The following is a 20509-nucleotide window of genomic DNA, read 5'->3' as shown; positions in this document are numbered from 1 at the left end:
GAATTGAGACGTGAGAACCGTATGATAATATGATGTGATGACAATGTTGTAGTTGTATTCAGAAAGATCAGAGGCGAGTAAGTACATGTAGAACTTAATGTGAGAAGAGTTCAGAATCATATGTCATTGAATTCTTCTTCTCTCTTCCTCTCACCCTTCCATTTATCTGTGTCCTTTTACTTTTTAGCTTTACAATTCATAATCAGATTGATTATTCCATCAACATTGTCATCGTACAGTTTGTCACCATATCGCCCTTTTTGTTTTGAGACTAGAATCTCACCAGGATTCCTAGTTGATTTTTTTTTTCTTTCCCTTTTTACCTTTTCTTTCGAAAGTATTTCTCTCCTATCCTTTGTTCCCTCTTGAAAGAAAACATCCCCTGACAGACTATATAGGCTGATCATCTGCCAACAATCTTCATGAGAAAATTCATCTATCTTCTTCCTTTTTTCCATCCTCCACCACCACCACCACCACCACCACCACCATCTTCCTTGTCTCCAAGTGGAAATTCTGTTTAATTTAGTGTTGACTCCATCTCTTCCTTGTGGGATTTTGTGTTGTAGTACCACTCAGTAGACAACTCCAACTCTATATATTGTTAATTAGGAGAAGGACTCCCATCTAGATGTACTAAGTTAAGCAAACATAGGAGTTGGTCCTTTAATCACTATTCTCATGCACTATTCTCATGCACTATTCTCATGCACTATGAAATCCTACACAGAGTTGCATCAAAACTTGTACCTTAGACAATTCAAGTTACTTGGACTTCTAATCAAGGAGATCCCTTTCTATGCTGAGGATTCAACCTAACAAGTTACTCTTTTGAGAGGTTTGCAAGTCAGTCTCCCATTAATAAAAGTAAAAAACCTTTGTTGCCATTCAATCGAGGTTTAAATGTCATCTTGTTTTCCTTCAATATTACTTTACAATATGAACAATATATGTATATGTATATACAGACCTACTATAGACTGGACTAACCTCTGTAACAAAACACATTTATGGGTTTCGCCATTTCAATTGTCAAAGTCGGACAATCTCGAAGCAGTTATAACGTCTTGAAGTCGCTCTCCAACTCATGAAAAGGGACGGGAAGCTTGAAGCTACGGTTTCCTCTGCACGGGCCAGTTAAGGCATCAATTCTGCTGCTAATTACAGCTTCAATACGGAATCCCTGGTTGCAGAGTTCTCTTCTTCTCCGAGAAAAGTACTCCCAACTCTCCATTTTCATTTCCTCATCTGATCTGCACGATTAAAGACTGTCAGATCGCATTTCAGAAGATACTCAAGTTGGTTATTTTTAACCATCCAAGATGAATATATCAAGTAAAAGTAAGATGAATTAGCTTAAGGCAAGGGAACTACTACCTCATAATCAGAGAAGCCCGACCTCCATATCCTGCAGAAGCAAGAATTTCTTTGGTTGCATTTCGTTGCTTCTCGGATTTCTTAGTGATATAAACCAAGGACCAACCACTGTCTTCAAGCGTGGCGAATAAGTCAAGAAAAATTGTTCGAACGGAACTATTCACCTCTTCCAACCAGTTATTACTATCATAAGAAACAAATCTGTATCACAAGAACCACATTTCAAATGGCTAAAAAGATAGCTATAAAGACAATCAAATATCTTGAATTAGGTCATTGAGGATTACCGAGACTGTAACTTGCTGGTGTTCAGGAGATTACTTGTATAAAATATATGATCTATATCGATCAAAACAACATCGAAACTGTCTCTTGGTGTTAAACTACTGAAGTATGTCTTTGCCATCAAAATGCTTAACTTCAAATCTCTGAAATATAGACCTTCAACGATGTATCGAGTAATATGCGCACGACAAATTGTTGGAAAGTCGTCTGGTTGTAATCTGTTAAGATCTGCATGTAAAGCGAAGAGTTTACAGTAGGCATTTGCATCTGCTGTTTTGTGTTGCTGCCAAATTTCTCCACCAGTTTGGTTTTGGCAAGATTGTAACATGACTGTTAAAGTGATCAGCAATGTCATGAAAAGAACTCCGAGTATTATAAGTGCCGCTGTGAAGATTGTCGCAACGAAAGATGTTACGTAGAAACCTGACTCCATCGGATATCGGCTACCCAGTTCTGCATAAATAAGGATATAGAATTAAAGGGCAAATTGACATTCGAATTCCCAAAGACATATATGACGAGAAGTGTTTACTCGACCCATTTACTTCTGTATAGCTCTAGTACTATTTGTAAGGTGATGGCTACCAGTGTATCAGAGTTATTCTGTTTTTCATATTTAGGGTGAAAAGGAGGTAAGAGCTTTAGGGCTCCTCATGAGAAGCTCTTGTGAAATATTTGTAATCTTGTTCTTCATATATATTGAAACAATTTTGCTATTTTTGCGGTCGAGTAGGTCTTTGACTAAACCTTGTAATTTCTCTTATCTTGTTTGCAACTAGTTATTAATGTTGTTTATTTTCTTGTGATAAGTTATTACATGTATTTTGGTAAATCAGTCAGATAATACTTCGAAAAAAGAAAATGAAGAACATTCGACATACCGGACCCTCCTCTACTTGAAATAAGGCTATAAGTTGAGGAGTTCCTTCGTTCCATTTGATCCTCGAAAAAAGACATCGTAGAGTAACCAACCCAAACAATAAGGCCCTAAACAATCTGCAAGATGAGCTAAATTCCAAACTAATACCGATTCCTTTCTAGTTCTTTAGAAAGACAGAAGCATATATTCCTTTCCTCGAACAAAATCAGCTACGATAAACTCCGCATCGTCTATATACACAAGTTAGTTCGGCAAGGAACTCGCAATAAACTCCATATATCAGGTACCCAAACTATTGTCTCAAGCTCTCAACATCTTTGCCTATCATATTGACAAGAATCATGTGAACTAATTAGGCTCTCATGACAACAAACAAGTAAACAACTATCAAATTTCGAGGTTTAAATTTCATTAATTATTCTTGAAATTGAGAGAAATGAGTGAAAGTACACCTGAGAGCAAGATTGAAGAGGGTGTGATTCATAGAACAGCTCCAAATAGAAATTGCACCAGAATATAAGAACCCAAGAAATCTCAAGTTACCCTTCATCACTCAATCAATATTAGTTAGACTTTATTCTCTCTCTCTGTCATAGGACAAGTAGAAGGTCCAATAATGCAATGGTTGATAATAATATACTAGCATTGAGCTATGTGGGACTAAAAAGTTTAACTTAATATTAAGAAAATAAATCTGGTAACTTTTAATAGGGTTGTGGTGGGAGGTTGCAATTTAAGGGTATAATGGATAACTTGAACATGAAAAAGTTTCATCAAGGTTTGGTGGATAAGAGAGAGATAACAGGAAAACGTGAGACTAATAATAATTGAAGACAAAGGGAAAGCGAATCCAAGTGCCAGCCTCTGATTTGTCATTTAGTTTCATGCATGACTACCATTATTAATTTTGTTCTTTTCCCCATTCACAATTTGACAACTTGCCATATATCCAACTATTCAAGAAGATTACAAAAAAAAAAAAAAAACTATTCAACAAGATCAAAACTGAGAGGAAGATTCATAAAGAAAAATCCGAATCGAAGGGAATTTCCTATCGTAGTCCAAGATCTTTTACACCCAAAGGTGAATTGTTTACTGGACGGTTTGAGTCGTTGGATCTATTTATAATTGAGTTCGTCTTTGACTCTTTATTCGTCTATCATTACTACAAGAAATATATGGAATGTGGCCTTACAATCTGATATAGGGTTGTAATGGTTGCTCCTTGAGTGAAATCTCCACAAATTACTTGGTGTAGTTTCACAAAGGTTTGTCATATCTTGGAAAGTAATTTGTTTTTTTGTAACCTTCAAGTAATTTCGATCGAAAGGGAGCAAATTTCAAGTCTCTATTCTCCATCCCTTTTTATTTTGTTTCCTAAGACAATCTTTTTAGCAGATAGATAGCTAAAGACTCAAGCATGGAGTACGGAGAGTGCGGGATACATGTAGATCCTAATGCGCGGAGAGTGGGATGTCTAAAGCATCTTTCAATGGGCTTCAGCCTTGTATTATGTGCTTGATGGTTGCCTTACGCATTGGGCATCAAAAAGAACCAGTGGTTGGGCTTCAAAGAGAACTCATGGGTTTGGCCTTTGTAGTGAACACACAATACTTCGAAAAGAACGTGTGGAGTTGGGCTTCAAAGAGAACTCGTGGATTTGGACTGAACAAGTAGGCTGAGTTGGGCTCGATGCCTTGTGTAGTCCTTATTGTCGATGAGCTTACTACGGTTTTTGGCTAATACTCTTACCGACAAAATCTATTTCTTTTTTGTTAAAATGTCCGACAAAATCTATCTGGATCCACAGTAGAGCTGCATGGCTGACATCTTTACTAGACATAAATGTGGAAAAACTTGAAAGTAACCAGAGTTCCAAATCCTCTGGACCTGTGACTTCACTCACTTTGAACTTTAATTTGGAAGTTAATCTTGCAATATTGTTTCGTAACTCTTGAGTTAACTCATGGTCATCCAAGACCTTAAATTAGGAAATGGCGGAACTGGAGAAACTGTTCATATTCCTGCAGAGAGGGATGTATAAAATCCGCACACAGTTTACAATATAGACTACCACGAGACTAAGTATCACATTCGAGATTTTTCGTAATGGATTTTCAATTCAGCACAAACGTAACATGGTTTTCTTCATACAGAATGTTTTGGGATCATACTTTACAAAAAAAAAAACCAAAAAGAAAGGCGAATTCAATAGAGAAAATCTTTGTGAGATGCAAGAAACAAATATACATCCTAAACACAACATTCCTATTCAGCCATCACTACTCGTCGAATTCCGAATCACCATCACTTTCTTGATCTTCGCCACTTTCCTGTTAATAAAAACGTACATGTCAACTCCACACGCAGCCACAAGCACAGACAGTGAAAGATACGCGTAAACTAGAAAACAATTGAGAAAACAAATACCTGTCTCTTTTTATATCTCACCATAGCCTCCTCAAACTCCGCTCTCTTTTCTGTAGCTATATCATAATATTGTACCTTCTCCTAGTAAAAATGAGAAAAAGAATTATCGTACATTGATATCTATAGGTGCTTTTCATCTAGAAGCTATTCTACTTATACGTGTTCTTCACAATTTAGGAAGATGGCACAAGACACTAAAGGCTCCACCAATAGAGAAATGTAGATACAGGTCTGTGGCCACAGATCATACTCAGTTACTTACCAAAATGTAAAGCTCCAACTACAACCAGGTATAACGTCATAAGCTAATGACAAACCACATACAAGAACAGTTATGTGCGAGTAGGAAAGATGGGCCAAAGTGGCCACTGTGATTTGTCAAGAAAATGATGTCTCTTCAAGAAAGAGACTAAAGACTTGTATAGTCTTAAGGGAGGGGATTGCTCGATCTCCATTGTGCAAACTGCACCAGTCGTGGGTGGTAATGTTGTGCATTACTTTAGGTCTTTTGTCGCGATCAACTAATGTGTCTGCACGTGTAGTAGTGCCTGAGTGTCTGCTAGTGCAGTAACGAGCGTGTCTGTGTACCTGTGTGTGCAGAAATGTGTATGTGCATGTCTGTGCCTTGGTTTCAGTCAATTACAACCAAAACAACTCCACATTCTCATATGGAGATCAAAGGTTCAAATCCAGCATGAACAAACCAAATAGACAAACTAAAAAATTCCTAGGAAACCAAGGGAGATCAATCTTCACACCATGTTAAAATATGCTAATATTTGGGAAAAGAGAAACTAGGAGATGACTAGAACGAATAAAAAAATGTTTGAGATGTTGACAGACCTCATATGTCATAGTTTTCCACTTATCCCCACATGCTTTGCCAACCTGTGTAATTGAAATATAACAAATTCCACAGTTACGAAATAAAATTAACAGCGTTACGACATGAATCAAGTACAAAAGAACATGAAGTATCACTTCTTACATGACGCATGGATTTGACATCTGGATTCTGCGCCTGGTAATCCTTACGGAAGTGTTCCCTTCAAAAAGAAAGAACAGCGTACATACAACACGGCATAAATAACTTTATTTCCAAATGGTTCACTCAGTTAAAGCTTAAATTTTAGGTTAGACTAATGCATTAAAATAATTTGGAGGGGGAACAGTGTCCCGTAATTAGAACGGAGCTCCACCCTTGGAGTTTTTAGTTAGGTTGAACTTAAAACTCATGAGATGAGACATGAAAAACAAAATTAGGGAACGAAAGGACACATACAAAGGGAGGGGGGGGGGGGGGGTAATTGGAGAGAGGGCGAGTGAGAGGGAGCACTTACAAGAAGTAGAAGAAGGCAGTAGGGGGTTTCTTGGGCATTTTGGCATCCTCCTTATTTTTTTTCTTTTCGATTGTTATGGACTTGTTTGGGGAGATTATGAGGTTGTTTAGTTTCCGAGTAGCTATGGTTTGTCTCGTCGTCATCTTCATTTTCTCAGGTGATCTTGGCTTCAATAACTTGTTTCTGAAAACAACACAATAGGACGAAAGAACGTTATATAATGAAGAGAAGAAGAAAAAAGTGAGAGAAGAAAGGTGAAGTTTTTCGATTACGTATGAGATATCTTTGAAATTTCATCAATGGAAGCAGACGCAGAGTGAGATTTCTTCGTCTTCGCCGTTTTCTTTCCCATCTCTTTATCTCTTCTGTCTCTCTGGTTTCACGATCAGGGTCAGATGCAGGATTTCAGATCTGGGGGGCAGACCTCTCACTTAAAGTTAGTAAAAAAGATTATGAGGAAGTAACTATAAAACCTATCTTCTACTTAAGATCCATATACTACTTCCAAAACTAATATCTAATAATCTAAAGGCACAATTAACTTTCCCATTTAAAGTTTAAGTAACTCAGAAAAATAAAATGATGAACATAATACCTAGTGAGAATGAAAAATAATTTTCTCGTTTGTCATATATCCTCTTGTACGAAAGTATGGTATTTGTTCAATTTCCTACCTGCCAAAATAACACATTTTGTAAAATATATACAAGAGCTTAATTTGACAAACTAAAAATGAAAAGTAGAATAAGCAAAATCAAAGTACTAATATTTTCATTGATCACTCTGTCGCTTATATATCTAAAGGGTAGTTTAAATCTCTCTCTCTCTCTCTCATAAATAAAAAATACATCCTATACTAAAAAACCATTATAAAACTTAGAGCATCTCCAATGCAAAACTAAAAAAATCTCAAGTTGTCCTATATGTCAAGGCTCAATTGAGTTTCTCTTTCCTAGATGTCAATTTTGAGATCCTCAATTCAAAAGACATCTCCAATGCAACATTCTAAAAACTTAAAATTAACTTAGGTGTCATTTCCTAGATGGTTAGATTTGCTTTTAATATTGAGTGGTCAATTGAGATCCTCAAAAGAAATCTCAAATATTGAGTTTCTTCTTGAGATATCTGAACATCAAATGATTCCACATCATTTTGAGATCACAATTGAGTGTTGCATTGGACAGAGTTTTTACAAAAAAACTCTAAAAATCCTAGATGGCACTTTGAGTTTTTCAATTTGAGTGTTGCATTGGAGATGCTCTTAGCTCTCTCCCACTCTCATAAATAAGGGATACATAAATATACTAAGAAACCATTGTAGAAACTTAGGACATAGCCAAGATAACCATAGTCGAAATCTTTGAATGTTGGTTTTGGTTGTTTTTTAAAAACGAATCCATCTTCGGTCGTAAAGTTCGGATCAAATGTCTAGGTTTTTCAACCTAGATAAACATATGGATATAAGAGGATTAAAACTTGGCAACTAATACAGGCAAAACGAATAAGAGTTATATGATGTAATATCAATATCCACAATTTTATCGAGTCAAACATTATGCAATAACATCAAATTCATATAATAACCATAGCAACTGCCGATTTTGAGATGAGTAATAATAACCCAATTCCATTAGTTGTTAAGTATTACTTTTGCATAATGTAATACGAGCTATGTTGTAAAGGCATCACCTAGGCGCCCAAAGCGACAGGTTGCCAAAGGGTTCACCTCATTTGGAGGCGAATCCCCTGGGTTCCCCTGGTGGCGCCTTCAGACGCTTAGGCGAGCGCCATTAGGCGCCCCAGGGGAAGCGTGAACTGGCCCAAGTCGAATAGGTGGGTGTCCAAAGAAATTTTAAGTTTTTAGGCTTTTAGTCCAAACTCAACAGTCCACCCAAATCGATTTTTCAAATCATTTTCTCTCTCTACTCTTGCCCTAAACGACTCATCCTCCATGACCGAGAGTTCTTCTCCAAAGTTCACATCCTTCTTCTCCAAAGTTCAAGGGTTTTCTCTCTAGGTAACTCGATTCCTTCCCTTTTCATCTTCTCCTTCTTCTAGTTTCTATTTCTTCTTCATCTTCTGTACTTTCTATTTCTTCTCTCTACATGACTCGGTTATCACTTATTCTCTAGCTAGTTCACTGATTTTCAGCAGGTAACCCTTGCTTTCTTCACTCGTTTTTACTGTTTTACTTATCCTTAACTTCATTAAGTTCTTCTTTTCACTCGTTTTTACTGTTCTAGACTGCCCTTTGCAGCAAGCTAGCAACTTGTTTTTACTGTTCTAATGTTCTTGTTCTTTACTTCTTCTTCTTAACTTCACTCGTTTTTTACTGTTCTAATGTTCTTGTTCTTAATGTTTTTGTTTTTACTGTTCTTGTTCTTCACTTTTTCTAATGTTTTTACTGTTCTAAGTTACTCGTTTCCTCCTCCTCCTCCTCCTCCTCCTCCTGCTTCACTTTAAATCAGCAGTCAGCAACCATACTCTGTTTTGCTGCCAAAAACAGAGTATGGTTGCTATCAATGCCTATCATACGTTGTTATCTGCTTTTCATTTTTAATTTCTTTCTCTTTTTTAGTTACTTCTTTATGTATTGTGAATTATATAGTTTGTCTGAGCCGGTCGCCCAAGCGTGCCTAAGCTCGCTAAGGCGAGGACACGCGTCTGTCGCCTCGCCTCACGCCCTAAACAACATAGAATAGCAATTCACCAGCATTCAAGGAAAAAAAAAGGATTTAGTTAATTTTTGAAAAAGCTTCAAACTTATAGAGGGCAAATAATGACAGCACGAATTTTTCGAAATTGTGTACTGAAATTTCAAATGTTCTTCTTTAGGGCTAAATGAACATGTAATTATGTAAATACATTTATGGAGAATAAAGCGATTCGAACTTTACCTAAACTGGTGTTTACTGTATAAATTTTATAAACTTAATCAGTTAAGCTGCTTCAATTACCAAACGATAAGGAGGGTTAACCAGTTATAACTAAAATTATGCAAAATCTTCATGATCACCCATTACTATCAAAAAAATCCGACCGAAAATTGAGCTTACATCACAAGGTATACTAAAATTTCAACACTAGATTTTCGTTTTAAACTATAAGATCAGATCAAATAAATATGTGAAGAATATACCCATTGAAGAACAACCAGAACCTACACTAAATCCATTGAAGAATTTCAAATTATTGCTCAAATGAATGAAATCTAGGTTCTTTTTACAGAATAATTACTAACCTTAACTTGGATTTTGATTCTTGAAGAGTAACAGTGAAAGAATAAATTAGTTCGGTTGTTCCTAGCTATGATTTTGTAGGATTTCTTCCTTGTTCATTTCCCCCTCTCCCTACTGCTGTCGCCCAATTCTGTCGAAGTTCAAACCGAAGTCCCGTTGGAAAACCCTAAAAAGATTATAATAGATAAACTACCAAATCAACCCTGGTATTATAAAAAGGCCAGCTTTTTGGGAAAGCAAAATAGTGTTCGGGGGTGCGAAGACTTGGTCAAAAATTTGTCAATTTTGTTTGCCAATTTTATTTTGTAAGTTGTTATAGGGAAATAAACTTAGGGAAATAAAAATAAAAAAACTCTCCACTTCACCTCACTTTCTCTCCACCTCACCTCTCTCTTTCCACACCTCACCTCTCTCTCTCTCTCTCTCCCCACCACTCTCTTTGTCTTCTCCGACTAGGCCGCCGGCTGGAAAATTTTCCGGTCGACGACCTGATCGGAGAAGACAAGAGAGTGGTGGGGAGAGAGAGAGAGGTAAGGTGGAGAGAGAGTGAGGTGAGGTGGAGAGAGAGAGGTGAGGTGGAGAGAGAGAGTGAGGTGAGGTGGATGGTTTTTATTTTGAAACATATTCCACATAAAATATGTTTTCCTGGAAAATTTTCTAAATTTTGCATATTTCCTTTAAAATTTCACACCCCGGAAACTATTTAGCTTTCCCCAAAGCGCTGGCCTATAAAAATAATTAGGGTTAATTCTATTTTGGCCTCCTAAAGATGACCACGTCACCAAAATGGCTCCCTAAAGATGACCAGCTTCTGATTTGCCCCTTTTTTTTATTTTTCCGTCTTCATCTCCGTTAGACGTTAGTGATGCAGCATTCTTTTACTCAATTTACCCCTCTGACAATATCTTTTTGTCTGTCCAAAAAGATTTTAAGGTCCCAAGGTTCATTATTATTTCTCTAATCAATAAATTCTTTTTCAATTTTCGAAGTAGGGTGAGAACTCCATAACTCCTGCTTACTTCATCAGCTTTAATGGCTTCTTGTTCTTCAAAAGATCATTAAATGATCCACTATGTTTCTCTCTCTTGTGTACCCATAATATACTTCAATCCAAAGTTCATGAAAGCATCACAAGCCAATCATAACCCGTTCTGGTACCAAAGATGATTTTTTTTCCTTCCTCTCTTTCAACAACCTTTAAAATCTGCCATGACACTTTCTTCATCTCCTTCTAGAACCCAACCTGATTTTTTTATTAACGACAGGTCTCAATCACAGCGTCAATTCATCTTCAATGTAAGTTGTTTTTAGATTTGTAGATTTTAACAACTAGAACCAATCACCTAGCTTCTGATCCTTTCATGATTTTGAATCTCTTGCATGAAGAAACAAACATACTGCAAAAATAACATATACCAATGTTGGACCAAGACATAAAAAACATAAAGAGATGGTTTAGAGAGATAAATATGTGAGTTTAGAGAGAGAGAGAGAGAGAGAGAGAGAATGACTTACTCCCGTGGAACATCACCAACAAGCATCCAATCATCATCTTTATCTTCAGAAGTAAGAACATGTTTGATCCATTATACCTTTCCCTCTCTTAGTATTCCCCAAAAGTAAATTTGAACATATTTTCTAAAACCTTTAAAAAGAAAAAATGTGGTAGCAGTAGAGGAAACCTTGGGATAAAAAATTGTAGTGGTGTGATTTAATTTAAAAATGAGTAAATTTCAACTTTCATTGACGCACCTCGACTGGTGTGAGGTGAAATCATCATAAAATCTAATCTCATTAGGGAAAAGTAAAGAAATTTATTTCTCATACCTGGCAAAAATAAATGTTGAGAAGGGTAAGATTGGTAGTAAAAGTACAGAGTAGTTATTGACAAACGAAGAAATAGACGGAAAACAAATTTAAGGGGCTATTTTAGAAGCTGATCATCTTTAGGGCGACATTTTGATGAGTTGGTCATCTTTAGGGGGCCAAGATAGAATTTACCCAAAAAAATACTACAAATTCCAAACGAGGCAACCCAGTCAGGTCTCGGCCCCTTTTCACGGTGTTGACGTAGTCGAGTTGCTCGGTAGTGGGCCGAGAAGAGTTGAATTTCTTGGGGAATTTGGGTCAAATGACCTTTGACCCAAAATAGTTTGGTTAAGTGACCTTTATTTTCTAGTTTTGCTCTCAAGTGACCCCATCTTTACCATTTCCTTCCATAGTTACCCCTGAGTATAAAACGAGGTCTAGATTTTCTAGACAACTAAACACAACAAGCCAAACCGAGAAAGCCCAAAACCGAATTCTCTCTCTAGAACGAAATATGATGGGTTTTTAGAGTTCTCTAAATGATTCCACCTTATCTCTTTGATTTGTATGACATTAATCAATGCAATTGAGTCCAAATCTTGAAACTTAACTCCCATCTAGGGTTTCAATCTTAAATGTCTTCTTCTTCATCGAAAATTTCGACCAATTTTTTGCTCGGTTAGGGTTTGGTTGATTTGTTGAGGTAAGTTCTTTGTTATAATTTACCTTATTTCATCTTCATTGCTAATTTGTTTCATATTATATGTTGTTTTGTTTGGTTTTGTATGGGTTTTTGATTTATTTAGGTAATTGTTCATCTTCCTAAGATTTTACCTTCATATAACTTCATGATTACATTGTTTTATGTTATATTTTGATTATTTATCTATTGTTTGATGTTAAATTCATCTAATGTATTGTTAATTTTTAATTTTTGCTTGGGTTTTATCTTAAGCTTATGCATTGGTTACTTTGCTTGACAATGTTCACCATGTGTTTGTTAATAGTCCTCAATGAATGAAAGTATTGTTCATGTTTGTCGAAGTTTGTTCTTACTCCATCTTCATTATTACATCTTATGTATTGCTTATTGTCAATTTACATGTTGAATTCATCTTATGTTTTGTCAATTTTCATGTTGAATTCGTCTCATGTTTGTATGTATTTTGGAAGTTGGTAGTAATTTTAGTACGTACAAATAATGAAATTGTCTTTGTTTTGTAGGGTAATTCCTAATGGAACCCATGAGCATTTGTTTTGTATTGTAGTGCATTATGAAATTTGGCAATTAGTATTGCAATAGTGTTGTTGTAGCGCTTTATGTATTCTGTTAGTAAGTAATGTAATAGTTTTGAAGTATAATAAACGTAATTTGGTTTGTTTTAACGTATTAGGCAACATTGTTACAAAATAGACATGTCTAGACATAGTCTCCATTGGTTTAGACAGAGTCTAGACTTACCTAGACAAAGTCTATGCTGATCTAGACAGAGTCTACACTGGTTTAGACAGAGTCTAGACTGGTCTAGACTCAGTCTTATCTGGTGTAGACAAAGTCTCGACATGTCTAGAAAGAGTTATGCCCACTTAGGTCGCCTCTAGAGCTGCCTGATCTAACTGGTGGCTACTTTTCTGGTGCAGTCACTCGCCACTAACCATAGTGGGAAGTTTTATAACCGTTGCTTCTTCCACCTTCTTCTCTTCTCACCGTCAACCGTTGGCGTGTAGATCTCTGGTATGCGCCTCTTTTTCTTCAGTCAGATTAAACTTGAGTCTTAAACTACAAATTGTTATGATGTCATTGATTCCGGTACATCGGTGGAGAGAGTTGTAAGTTGTTAAAGAAACTCCCATTGGTTGTCCATGATCAAACACTCGATCTAGACTAAACACGAAACCAACAAAAGGATCCTAAAGATCAACAAAAACAGGTCCTAAAGACCAACAAAGAAAACAAACCTTTATTTAGAAACGATAAAACCATCCAGTTTATCTCTCTTCCATCTCTCATCTTCAAATTCTTCCCATTTATCATTAGCATTCAAATTTGTCACACCATTTTCATCTTCCATTTGAGAAACAAATCTTTGTTTCTTACCCAAAATAGAATCTACAGTCCCTCGAACTATGTCTCTGTTGTTAATGTCTAGAATTTCGCAACATCATTAATGTTTAACCAACATCAAGAATTGTAGAAATCTGAAAACCTATTGTTTTCCTTGAAATTGAACATAACCCTGAAGTGACGTCCAATGTAAACTTCAAAGAAGAAAGTATACCAATGAGTACCAAATCGGATAAAAAAACTCACCTCCAAATTGACGTCCAAATTAATTGAGAATTCAATATCTTCGTTTAAAGCAAATGAAGGGATTTTGGCTCAAAATTAGGTATGAGGTAATTAGGTTATAGATTCAAATTTAGTTGGCAGATTAAATTCGAACTTTGTTGGATCATATCAATAATAGCGCATATGAAGTCTAACAAAATGAGGACAAAATTCAATGAGCAAAAAATGACCAAAAAGAAAAAATAGGGGGCCTAAATTTAAAATAGATAAACACAGGGAGCTAACACGAAAGTAGTTCAAATGAAAATGAAAAAAAAAGGTCAGCGCTTTGGGGAAAGCTAAAAAGTTTCCAGGGAAGACGGTGGAAAACAAAAAAAACTCAATCTAATCAATCCAAACACACCTTATCTCTCTTCTCTCCCTTCTCTGGCCAACTCTCCCTCTCAGACCACCGCAGGCCGCCTCGCTCTCTCCTCTCTCTATCTCTCTTCCTGCAAATTCAGCAGCTGTTGTTCCTCCCACTACAATTGTTGTTGTTTTCCCCACATTTTGTGTCTCAATTGTCCCTATTCTTCCTCCTCCTATCAATCAAAATCTCATCATTAATCACCACCAATTTATATAGATTTATAAACAGAGGAAGAAAAAACCCATTGATTCACCAAAAAAAAAAAACACAAAAATAAAAAACTCCCCCCCCCCCCCCCCAACCCCAATTAAGAAGGATCATTAGGTTTAGGGTTAGTTTATCTCAAGAAGAATAAGAATTTCTAGGAACTCCATTAGGGTAATAACTATAAGTAATATAACACTTTTGAAGATAAATCTGACCAGAAATTGATCCACCACATTCAACTTGAGCATTTTGAACAACTGATTTAACACATTCAATCCCCTGAACTCAAATTTCCCTCACATTGATCCATTACATACATTAATTGATAACTTGTTGTTGAAAACCCGTTTCCATTTTTCAATCCATTCTCAATCAACCCAAAAGTTGTATCTCTTCTCTCAACAAACCTACTTCAGCTGCTTCAGAACCACCACAAATCTTATAAAATCATCTTTGAACCTGATGTTTGAGGAAATCCAGTTACTTCAAAAAAACCATAACACCCATTTAATTGAATCCATCCTACTATTGTATTCTCTGTCTCTCTCTATCATCCAAAAATCAAAACCAGACGAGGGTTCCGGCAAAGGGGACTCCCCTTCGCCAGAACTTTGAAAAAAAAAGAAAGATCGAGAATATAGAGGAGAGAGAGAGGGGAAAGAGAGGGATGAAGAGAGAGAGGAAAGATGGTGGAAGAAGAAATTGGTAGTGTTTGGAAGAAACAAAAAAAATTGTTTCCACCAAAATTTATTGCCTCGGAAACTTTACTTATTTCTTCAAAACACTGGTAAATAAAAAACTACTGTCAACTGTTGGATTTGAACCTCAGACCATTGGGTTGTATAACAAACTAAGCAACTTCAAAAAAAAAAAACTAAACAACCAGTTCGCCTATTCAACAAAAAAAAAAAAAAACCAGTTCACCAATCCTAACAAATGTCATGAATCGCACTTACTGAATTTAATATAATAAATCTCATAATTAGAGTTAGGACCCCGAACCTTGGCTCCGCTCTGGGAACTCGTTTATGGGGTGTGGGGGCACGTGGCCCCACAGACCCCTTAGTAGGTCCGCCCCAGTTTTGACTTTTTTTTTGGTTGAGAACCTGCTTTGACTTGATAATAGTTAAAGTTATCTTTTTAGATTTTTAATCTCTTACAGCATTGCTATTATCTTCACCACAAATTCTTTCCAGAAGAGAATGATACTGTTTGAAATTAGACTTCTGAACTATTGTGAACACCAGTTAGAAAACCATGACTTTAACAAAAATAATCATAAAACAAATATATGCTGGTTTTTATTAGGGTTATTTCCCTAATGACCCCCTACTTTGTGACCAGCTTCCCGCCTGGCCTCCCACTTTACGAAAAATACCCATATGGCCCCCTTTCTTTATAACACCGTTACTCTCTCTCTTCCATTTCTTTTCTCTCTCTACCACCTCGTTAAAACCAGCCACATCATCGTCTTCACCGGAAGGGTCGTCGATCGGCCAAATTTCCGGTCGGCGACCTTCAAACTTTTTTTTTTCGCTCTCTTCTCTCTCTCTCTAAAAAAAAATATTTTTTTAAAAATTCTCTCCTCTCTCTCTCTCTAAACTCCGGCGAAGGGGTTTCCCTTAGCCGGAGCTAGGTCTGTTCATCACGAGCAGACCCTGATCTGGTCTGTTCGTGATGAACAGACCTAGTTCCGGCGAAGGGAAACCCCCTTCGCCGGAGTTTAGAGAGAGAGGAGAGAATTTAAAAAAAAAAAAAAATTTAAGAGAGAGAAAACAAAAAAAAAGTTTGAAGACGATGATGTGGCTGGTTTTAACGAGGTGGCAGAGAGAGAAAACATGCTGGAGGAGAGAGAAAAGAAAAGGAAGAGAGAGAGTAACGGTGTTATAACGGAAGAGGATTATATGGGTATTTCTCGTAAAGTGGGGGGCCAGGCGGGGAGCTGGTCACAAAATAGAGGGCCATTAGGGAAATAACCCTTTTTATTAACAAGGTTTCCTATTTCCCTCTATAGCATTAATTGACCTGACGAAGTGTGACATTCAAAAGATGTGCAGATACTTAAGCACATGGTGCATTCATTGCTTGGTACTGGTTATGCAGTAAAAAAACCTTACCTTTTTGCACCAATTTTTACAACGACACCAACCCCATCCACAGCTGGTATCGAGACATACAACAAGTCTCCATCCCAAGCTTACTTCTTGAAATTTAGGGGGTAGTGGAGCGGGACTTTCACATACTTTTATAGACAAAATGTCCCATAGACATTTCAAGACATTTCGGATGAGTTATTATAGATAACATGTGTTCATAGACATTTTCAAGACATTGAGAGTTTGTAGACAAAATGTCTTTATAGACATTTTAAGACATTTGATCCATAGACAAAATGTCCTGGGGACATTTTAAGATCTTGAGTCCATTGACAAAATGTGTAATGCATATTATATTTGTGCTAATCAAAAATATATTTTTCGACTTTTGTAGACATCTGTAAATATTTGTGGACATTGATGGACATTTGGTAGACATTTATTATTTTAATATTATTATTATTATTTAATCACATGAAATAATATATTAATACTAACATTTCAAAAATATATTTTTCGACTTTCGTAAACATCTGTGAATATTTGTGGACATTGATGGACATTTGGTAGATATTTATTATTTTAATATTATTATTATTTTTTAATTACATGAAATAATATATTTATACTAACATTTCAAAAATATATTTTTCGACTTTCGTAGACATCTGTAAATATTGTGGACATTGATGGACATTTGGTAGACATTTACTATTTTAATATTATTATTATTGTTTAATCACATGAAATAATATGTTTATACTAACATTTCAAAAATATATTTTTCGACTTTCGTAGACATCTGTGAATATTTGTGGACATTGATGGACATTTGGTAGACATTTATTATTTTAATATTATTATTATTGTTTAATCACATGAAATAATATGTTTATACTAACATTTCAAAAATATTTTTCGACTTTCGTAGACATCTGTGAATATTTGTGGACATTGATGGACATTTGGGAGACATTTACTATTTTAATATTATTATTATTGTTTAATCACATGAAATAATATGTTTATACTAACATTTCAAAAATATATTTGTCGACTTTCGTAAACATCTGTGAATATTTGTGGACATTGATGGACATTTGGTAGACATTTATTATTTTAATATTATTATTATTGTTTAATCACATTTGGTAGACATTTATTATTTTAATATTATTATTGTTTTTTTTATCACATGATGGACTTTAAATGTCTCTTGTTTTTTGAAAGACATTTTAGCTTCCAAATTTGTCCCAAATCCTTCACAAATTCATCAAACTATGAAGTCCACCAAAGTCTGGGACATATTTTGTCTACAATCGAATGCCTCGGATTTTCGTAGACTCTCAAATGTCTGGATTTGAATGCCTCAGACTTTCGTGGACTCTCAAATGTCTGGATTTGAATGCCTCAGACTTTCGTGGACTCTCAAATGTCTGGATTTGAATGCCTCAGACTTTTGCGGACTCTCAAGAGTCCGCGAAAGTCTTGCTCATTCTTGAGTCCATTGACAAAATGTGTAATGCATATTATATTTGTGCTAATCAAAAATATATTTTTCGACTTTTGTAAACATCTGTGAATATTTGTGGACATTTGGTAGACATTTATTATTTTAATATTATTATTATTGTTTAATCACATGAAATAATATATTAATACTAACATTTCAAAAATATATTTTTCGACTTTCGTAAACATCTGTGAATATTTGTGGACATTGATGGACATTTGGTAGATATTTATTATTTTAATATTATTATTATTTTTTAATTACATGAAATAATATATTTATACTAACATTTCAAAAATATATTTTTCGACTTTCGTAGACATCTGTAAATATTGTGGACATTGATGGACATTTGGTAGACATTTACTATTTTAATATTATTATTATTGTTTAATCACATGAAATAATATGTTTATACTAACATTTCAAAAATATATTTTTCGACTTTCGTAGACATCTGTGAATATTTGTGGACATTGATAGACATTTGGTAGACATTTATTATTTTAATATTATTATTATTGTTTAATCACATGAAATAATATATTTATACTAACATTTCAAAAATATATTTTTCGACTTTCGTAAACATCTGTGAATATTTGTGGACATTGATGGACATTTGGTAGACATTTATTATTTTAATATTATTATTGTTTTTTTATCACATGATGGACTTCAAATGTCTCTTGTTTTTTTAAAGACATTTTGGCTTCCAAATTTGTCCCAAATCCTTCACAAATTCATCAAACTATGAAGTCCACCAAAGTCTGGGACATATTTTGTCTACAATCGAATGCCTCGGACTTTCATAGACTCTCAAATGTCTGGATTTGAATGCCTCAGACTTTCGTGGACTCTCAAATGTCTGGATTTGAATGCCTCAGACTTTCGCGGACTCTCAAGAGTCCGCGAAAGTCTTGCTCCACTACCCCCCCCCCCCCCCCCCCCCCCCCCCCCCCCCCTTAAGTTAGATTTTAGGACGAGCGACCACCTAACAGACACGACCTTCGCCCAAGACATCACAGATTAGCCTAAACAGTTGGCGGTCCCGTGCTCCAAAGCCACTACACCAAGCTGGGCATAAGCCTAAAAGTCTCTAAAAAGTAAACTTTTACTTATAATATGGGAGTTAGAAGATACTATTCACCATTTCACATTACTTTCCAGTGGAAAGATATACAGAAAGGTCTAGTTTGAAAAATTTAAGTTGAAAATGGCACTGAATTATAGAGAGCAAATACTACTGTTTATTTGCACAATCTCAACCAAAACCCACAAAAACTTCAAGAAAATGAACTGAACCAAGGAATCACCACTATCCAAAAGCCAAATTTGGAATCATATACTAATAGAAGAAGATTAAATCAATTGATCCATTTACATAACAAAAGCAAAAGGTTTCTATACAGAAAAAAAATAATACAAGACCCACTTTATCTGCTTAACTGTTATTCCATGGAATTTCAATGTAAAATGAAATTAAACAGAGTTGAATTGATAAGATTCCAAGAAGAAGTTATTGGAATTTCAAGAACCATACAAGTTTTTGAGGATGGAGATGATCAAAAGACTTGCAAAATAGGTCTCTTGCCAAGCCTTTTGATTTCTTTATCCATTTGGCCAGTAAGAATCAAACCAAACATCTTGAAATCACAGAGAAGAGACCAAAATGGGTGTTCAAATGATTGTGGGGAGTTACCTTCAATGAAGAAATGGCTATACCAAGCAAACCCATAACCAAAAATTGGAACAAAGAAGATGAACCACCACTTGAAGATAATTGAATTTATTAAGAAGAAGAAAGCAATAAGTGTACCAATGAAATGCCACCGTCGAGTTGATGCTTTTGAATGTTGATTTACATAGAAGCTCCAAAACTCATCCAAGCTTCTAAAATTCATCTCTTCAAACTACCAAACTAGGGGTTTTTTTTTTCTTAAAATCCCCAAATCAAAGATTCAAAGGATTTGAAACTAGGGATTTCTAGTCAAATCTCAAATTAGGAGTAAACCCACTAAATTAGTTCTAGGATCAATTTACTTTTAACTTTTTAATCAGAAATCAAACAAAGCAAGATTGATGATCATGACTTTTCAATTGTGAAAATGTCTCTGGGTTTTCTGCTATGAGTGGTGGTAGATGGTAGTTCTCTAGGATCTGGATCAGGTTGAGAGAACCTTCTTCTAAAGAGGGATTGGGTACCTTGTCACTAGAGATGGGGTAGAGAGAGGAATTTCTGGATAAAGAGATCTGATCAGGGTAGGGGTGGGAAAAAAGTCCGAGAGCCCGATATCCGATCCGGAACGCCCGAGTCCGATGAGCTTGTGGATGCCCGAAGCCCGAACGTGGGTACTGCCCGCCCGCCCGCCCGAATTTAGTGGGCGGGCATGGGTGAGAAGGCCTGCCCAGCAGTCCGCCCGAGCCCATAATGAGATGCCCGATGGATTACCCGATTAATACCCAGTTAAACCTACTTGTACAACTACTTAGTGTGTGCTAAAGGTGGGATTAAAGGCCATTGGGTGAAGACTTTCCATCCCATTCTTTATCTCTTCACCGTCAGATTTGGATGGTCTTTCACCATGTAATGGAAGGTCTCTCACCATGTAATGGCATTAGAGATTATATAAC

General features: G+C 35.8%; 3 protein-coding genes across 5 annotated transcripts; all 3 read right to left on the bottom strand.

Moving 5' to 3' along the window:
• Positions 1 to 858: 858 nt before the first annotated feature.
• Positions 859 to 3627, bottom strand: LOC147557987 (uncharacterized protein At2g39920-like). Of its 2 annotated transcripts, XM_086659541.1 has the most exons (5): positions 2995 to 3627; positions 2544 to 2863; positions 1665 to 2115; positions 1378 to 1578; positions 859 to 1253 (listed from the first exon to the last, which is right to left on the bottom strand). In XM_086659541.1, exons 2-5 carry the CDS (start codon positions 2617 to 2619, stop codon positions 1058 to 1060), a joined length of 924 nt encoding a protein of 307 aa, XP_086515667.1. In that variant the 5' UTR covers positions 2620 to 2863; positions 2995 to 3627; the 3' UTR covers positions 859 to 1057. The 2 variants fall into 2 exon arrangements, with proteins under 2 accessions (XP_086515667.1, XP_086515668.1); XM_086659542.1 differs by having other exon boundaries at positions 2544 to 3333.
• Positions 3628 to 4642: 1015 nt separating this feature from the next.
• Positions 4643 to 9821, bottom strand: LOC147557986 (HMG-box (high mobility group) DNA-binding family protein). 2 transcript variants are annotated; one of them, XM_086659539.1, is made up of 8 exons: positions 9554 to 9821; positions 6908 to 6986; positions 6585 to 6742; positions 6313 to 6495; positions 5961 to 6018; positions 5816 to 5860; positions 4973 to 5053; positions 4643 to 4875 (listed from the first exon to the last, which is right to left on the bottom strand). In XM_086659539.1, exons 3-8 carry the CDS (start codon positions 6662 to 6664, stop codon positions 4825 to 4827), a joined length of 498 nt encoding a protein of 165 aa, XP_086515665.1. In that variant the 5' UTR covers positions 6665 to 6742; positions 6908 to 6986; positions 9554 to 9821; the 3' UTR covers positions 4643 to 4824. The 2 variants fall into 2 exon arrangements, with proteins under 2 accessions (XP_086515665.1, XP_086515664.1); XM_086659538.1 differs by having other exon boundaries at positions 6585 to 6723.
• Positions 9822 to 19194: 9373 nt separating this feature from the next.
• LOC147557985 (transmembrane protein (DUF962)) lies at positions 19195 to 19922 on the bottom strand. The gene has a single exon (XM_086659543.1). It carries the CDS (start codon positions 19777 to 19779, stop codon positions 19441 to 19443), a length of 339 nt encoding a protein of 112 aa, XP_086515669.1. The 5' UTR covers positions 19780 to 19922; the 3' UTR covers positions 19195 to 19440.
• Positions 19923 to 20509: the final 587 nt, after the last annotated feature.

Source organism: Eschscholzia californica, unplaced genomic scaffold (genome assembly GCF_041429995.1).
Source record: "Eschscholzia californica isolate CP2 unplaced genomic scaffold, dmEscCali1.0.p SCAF_2, whole genome shotgun sequence".
NCBI classification, from domain to species: domain Eukaryota; kingdom Viridiplantae; phylum Streptophyta; class Magnoliopsida; order Ranunculales; family Papaveraceae; genus Eschscholzia; species Eschscholzia californica.
This window is presented reverse-complemented; position numbering and strand designations above follow the sequence as displayed.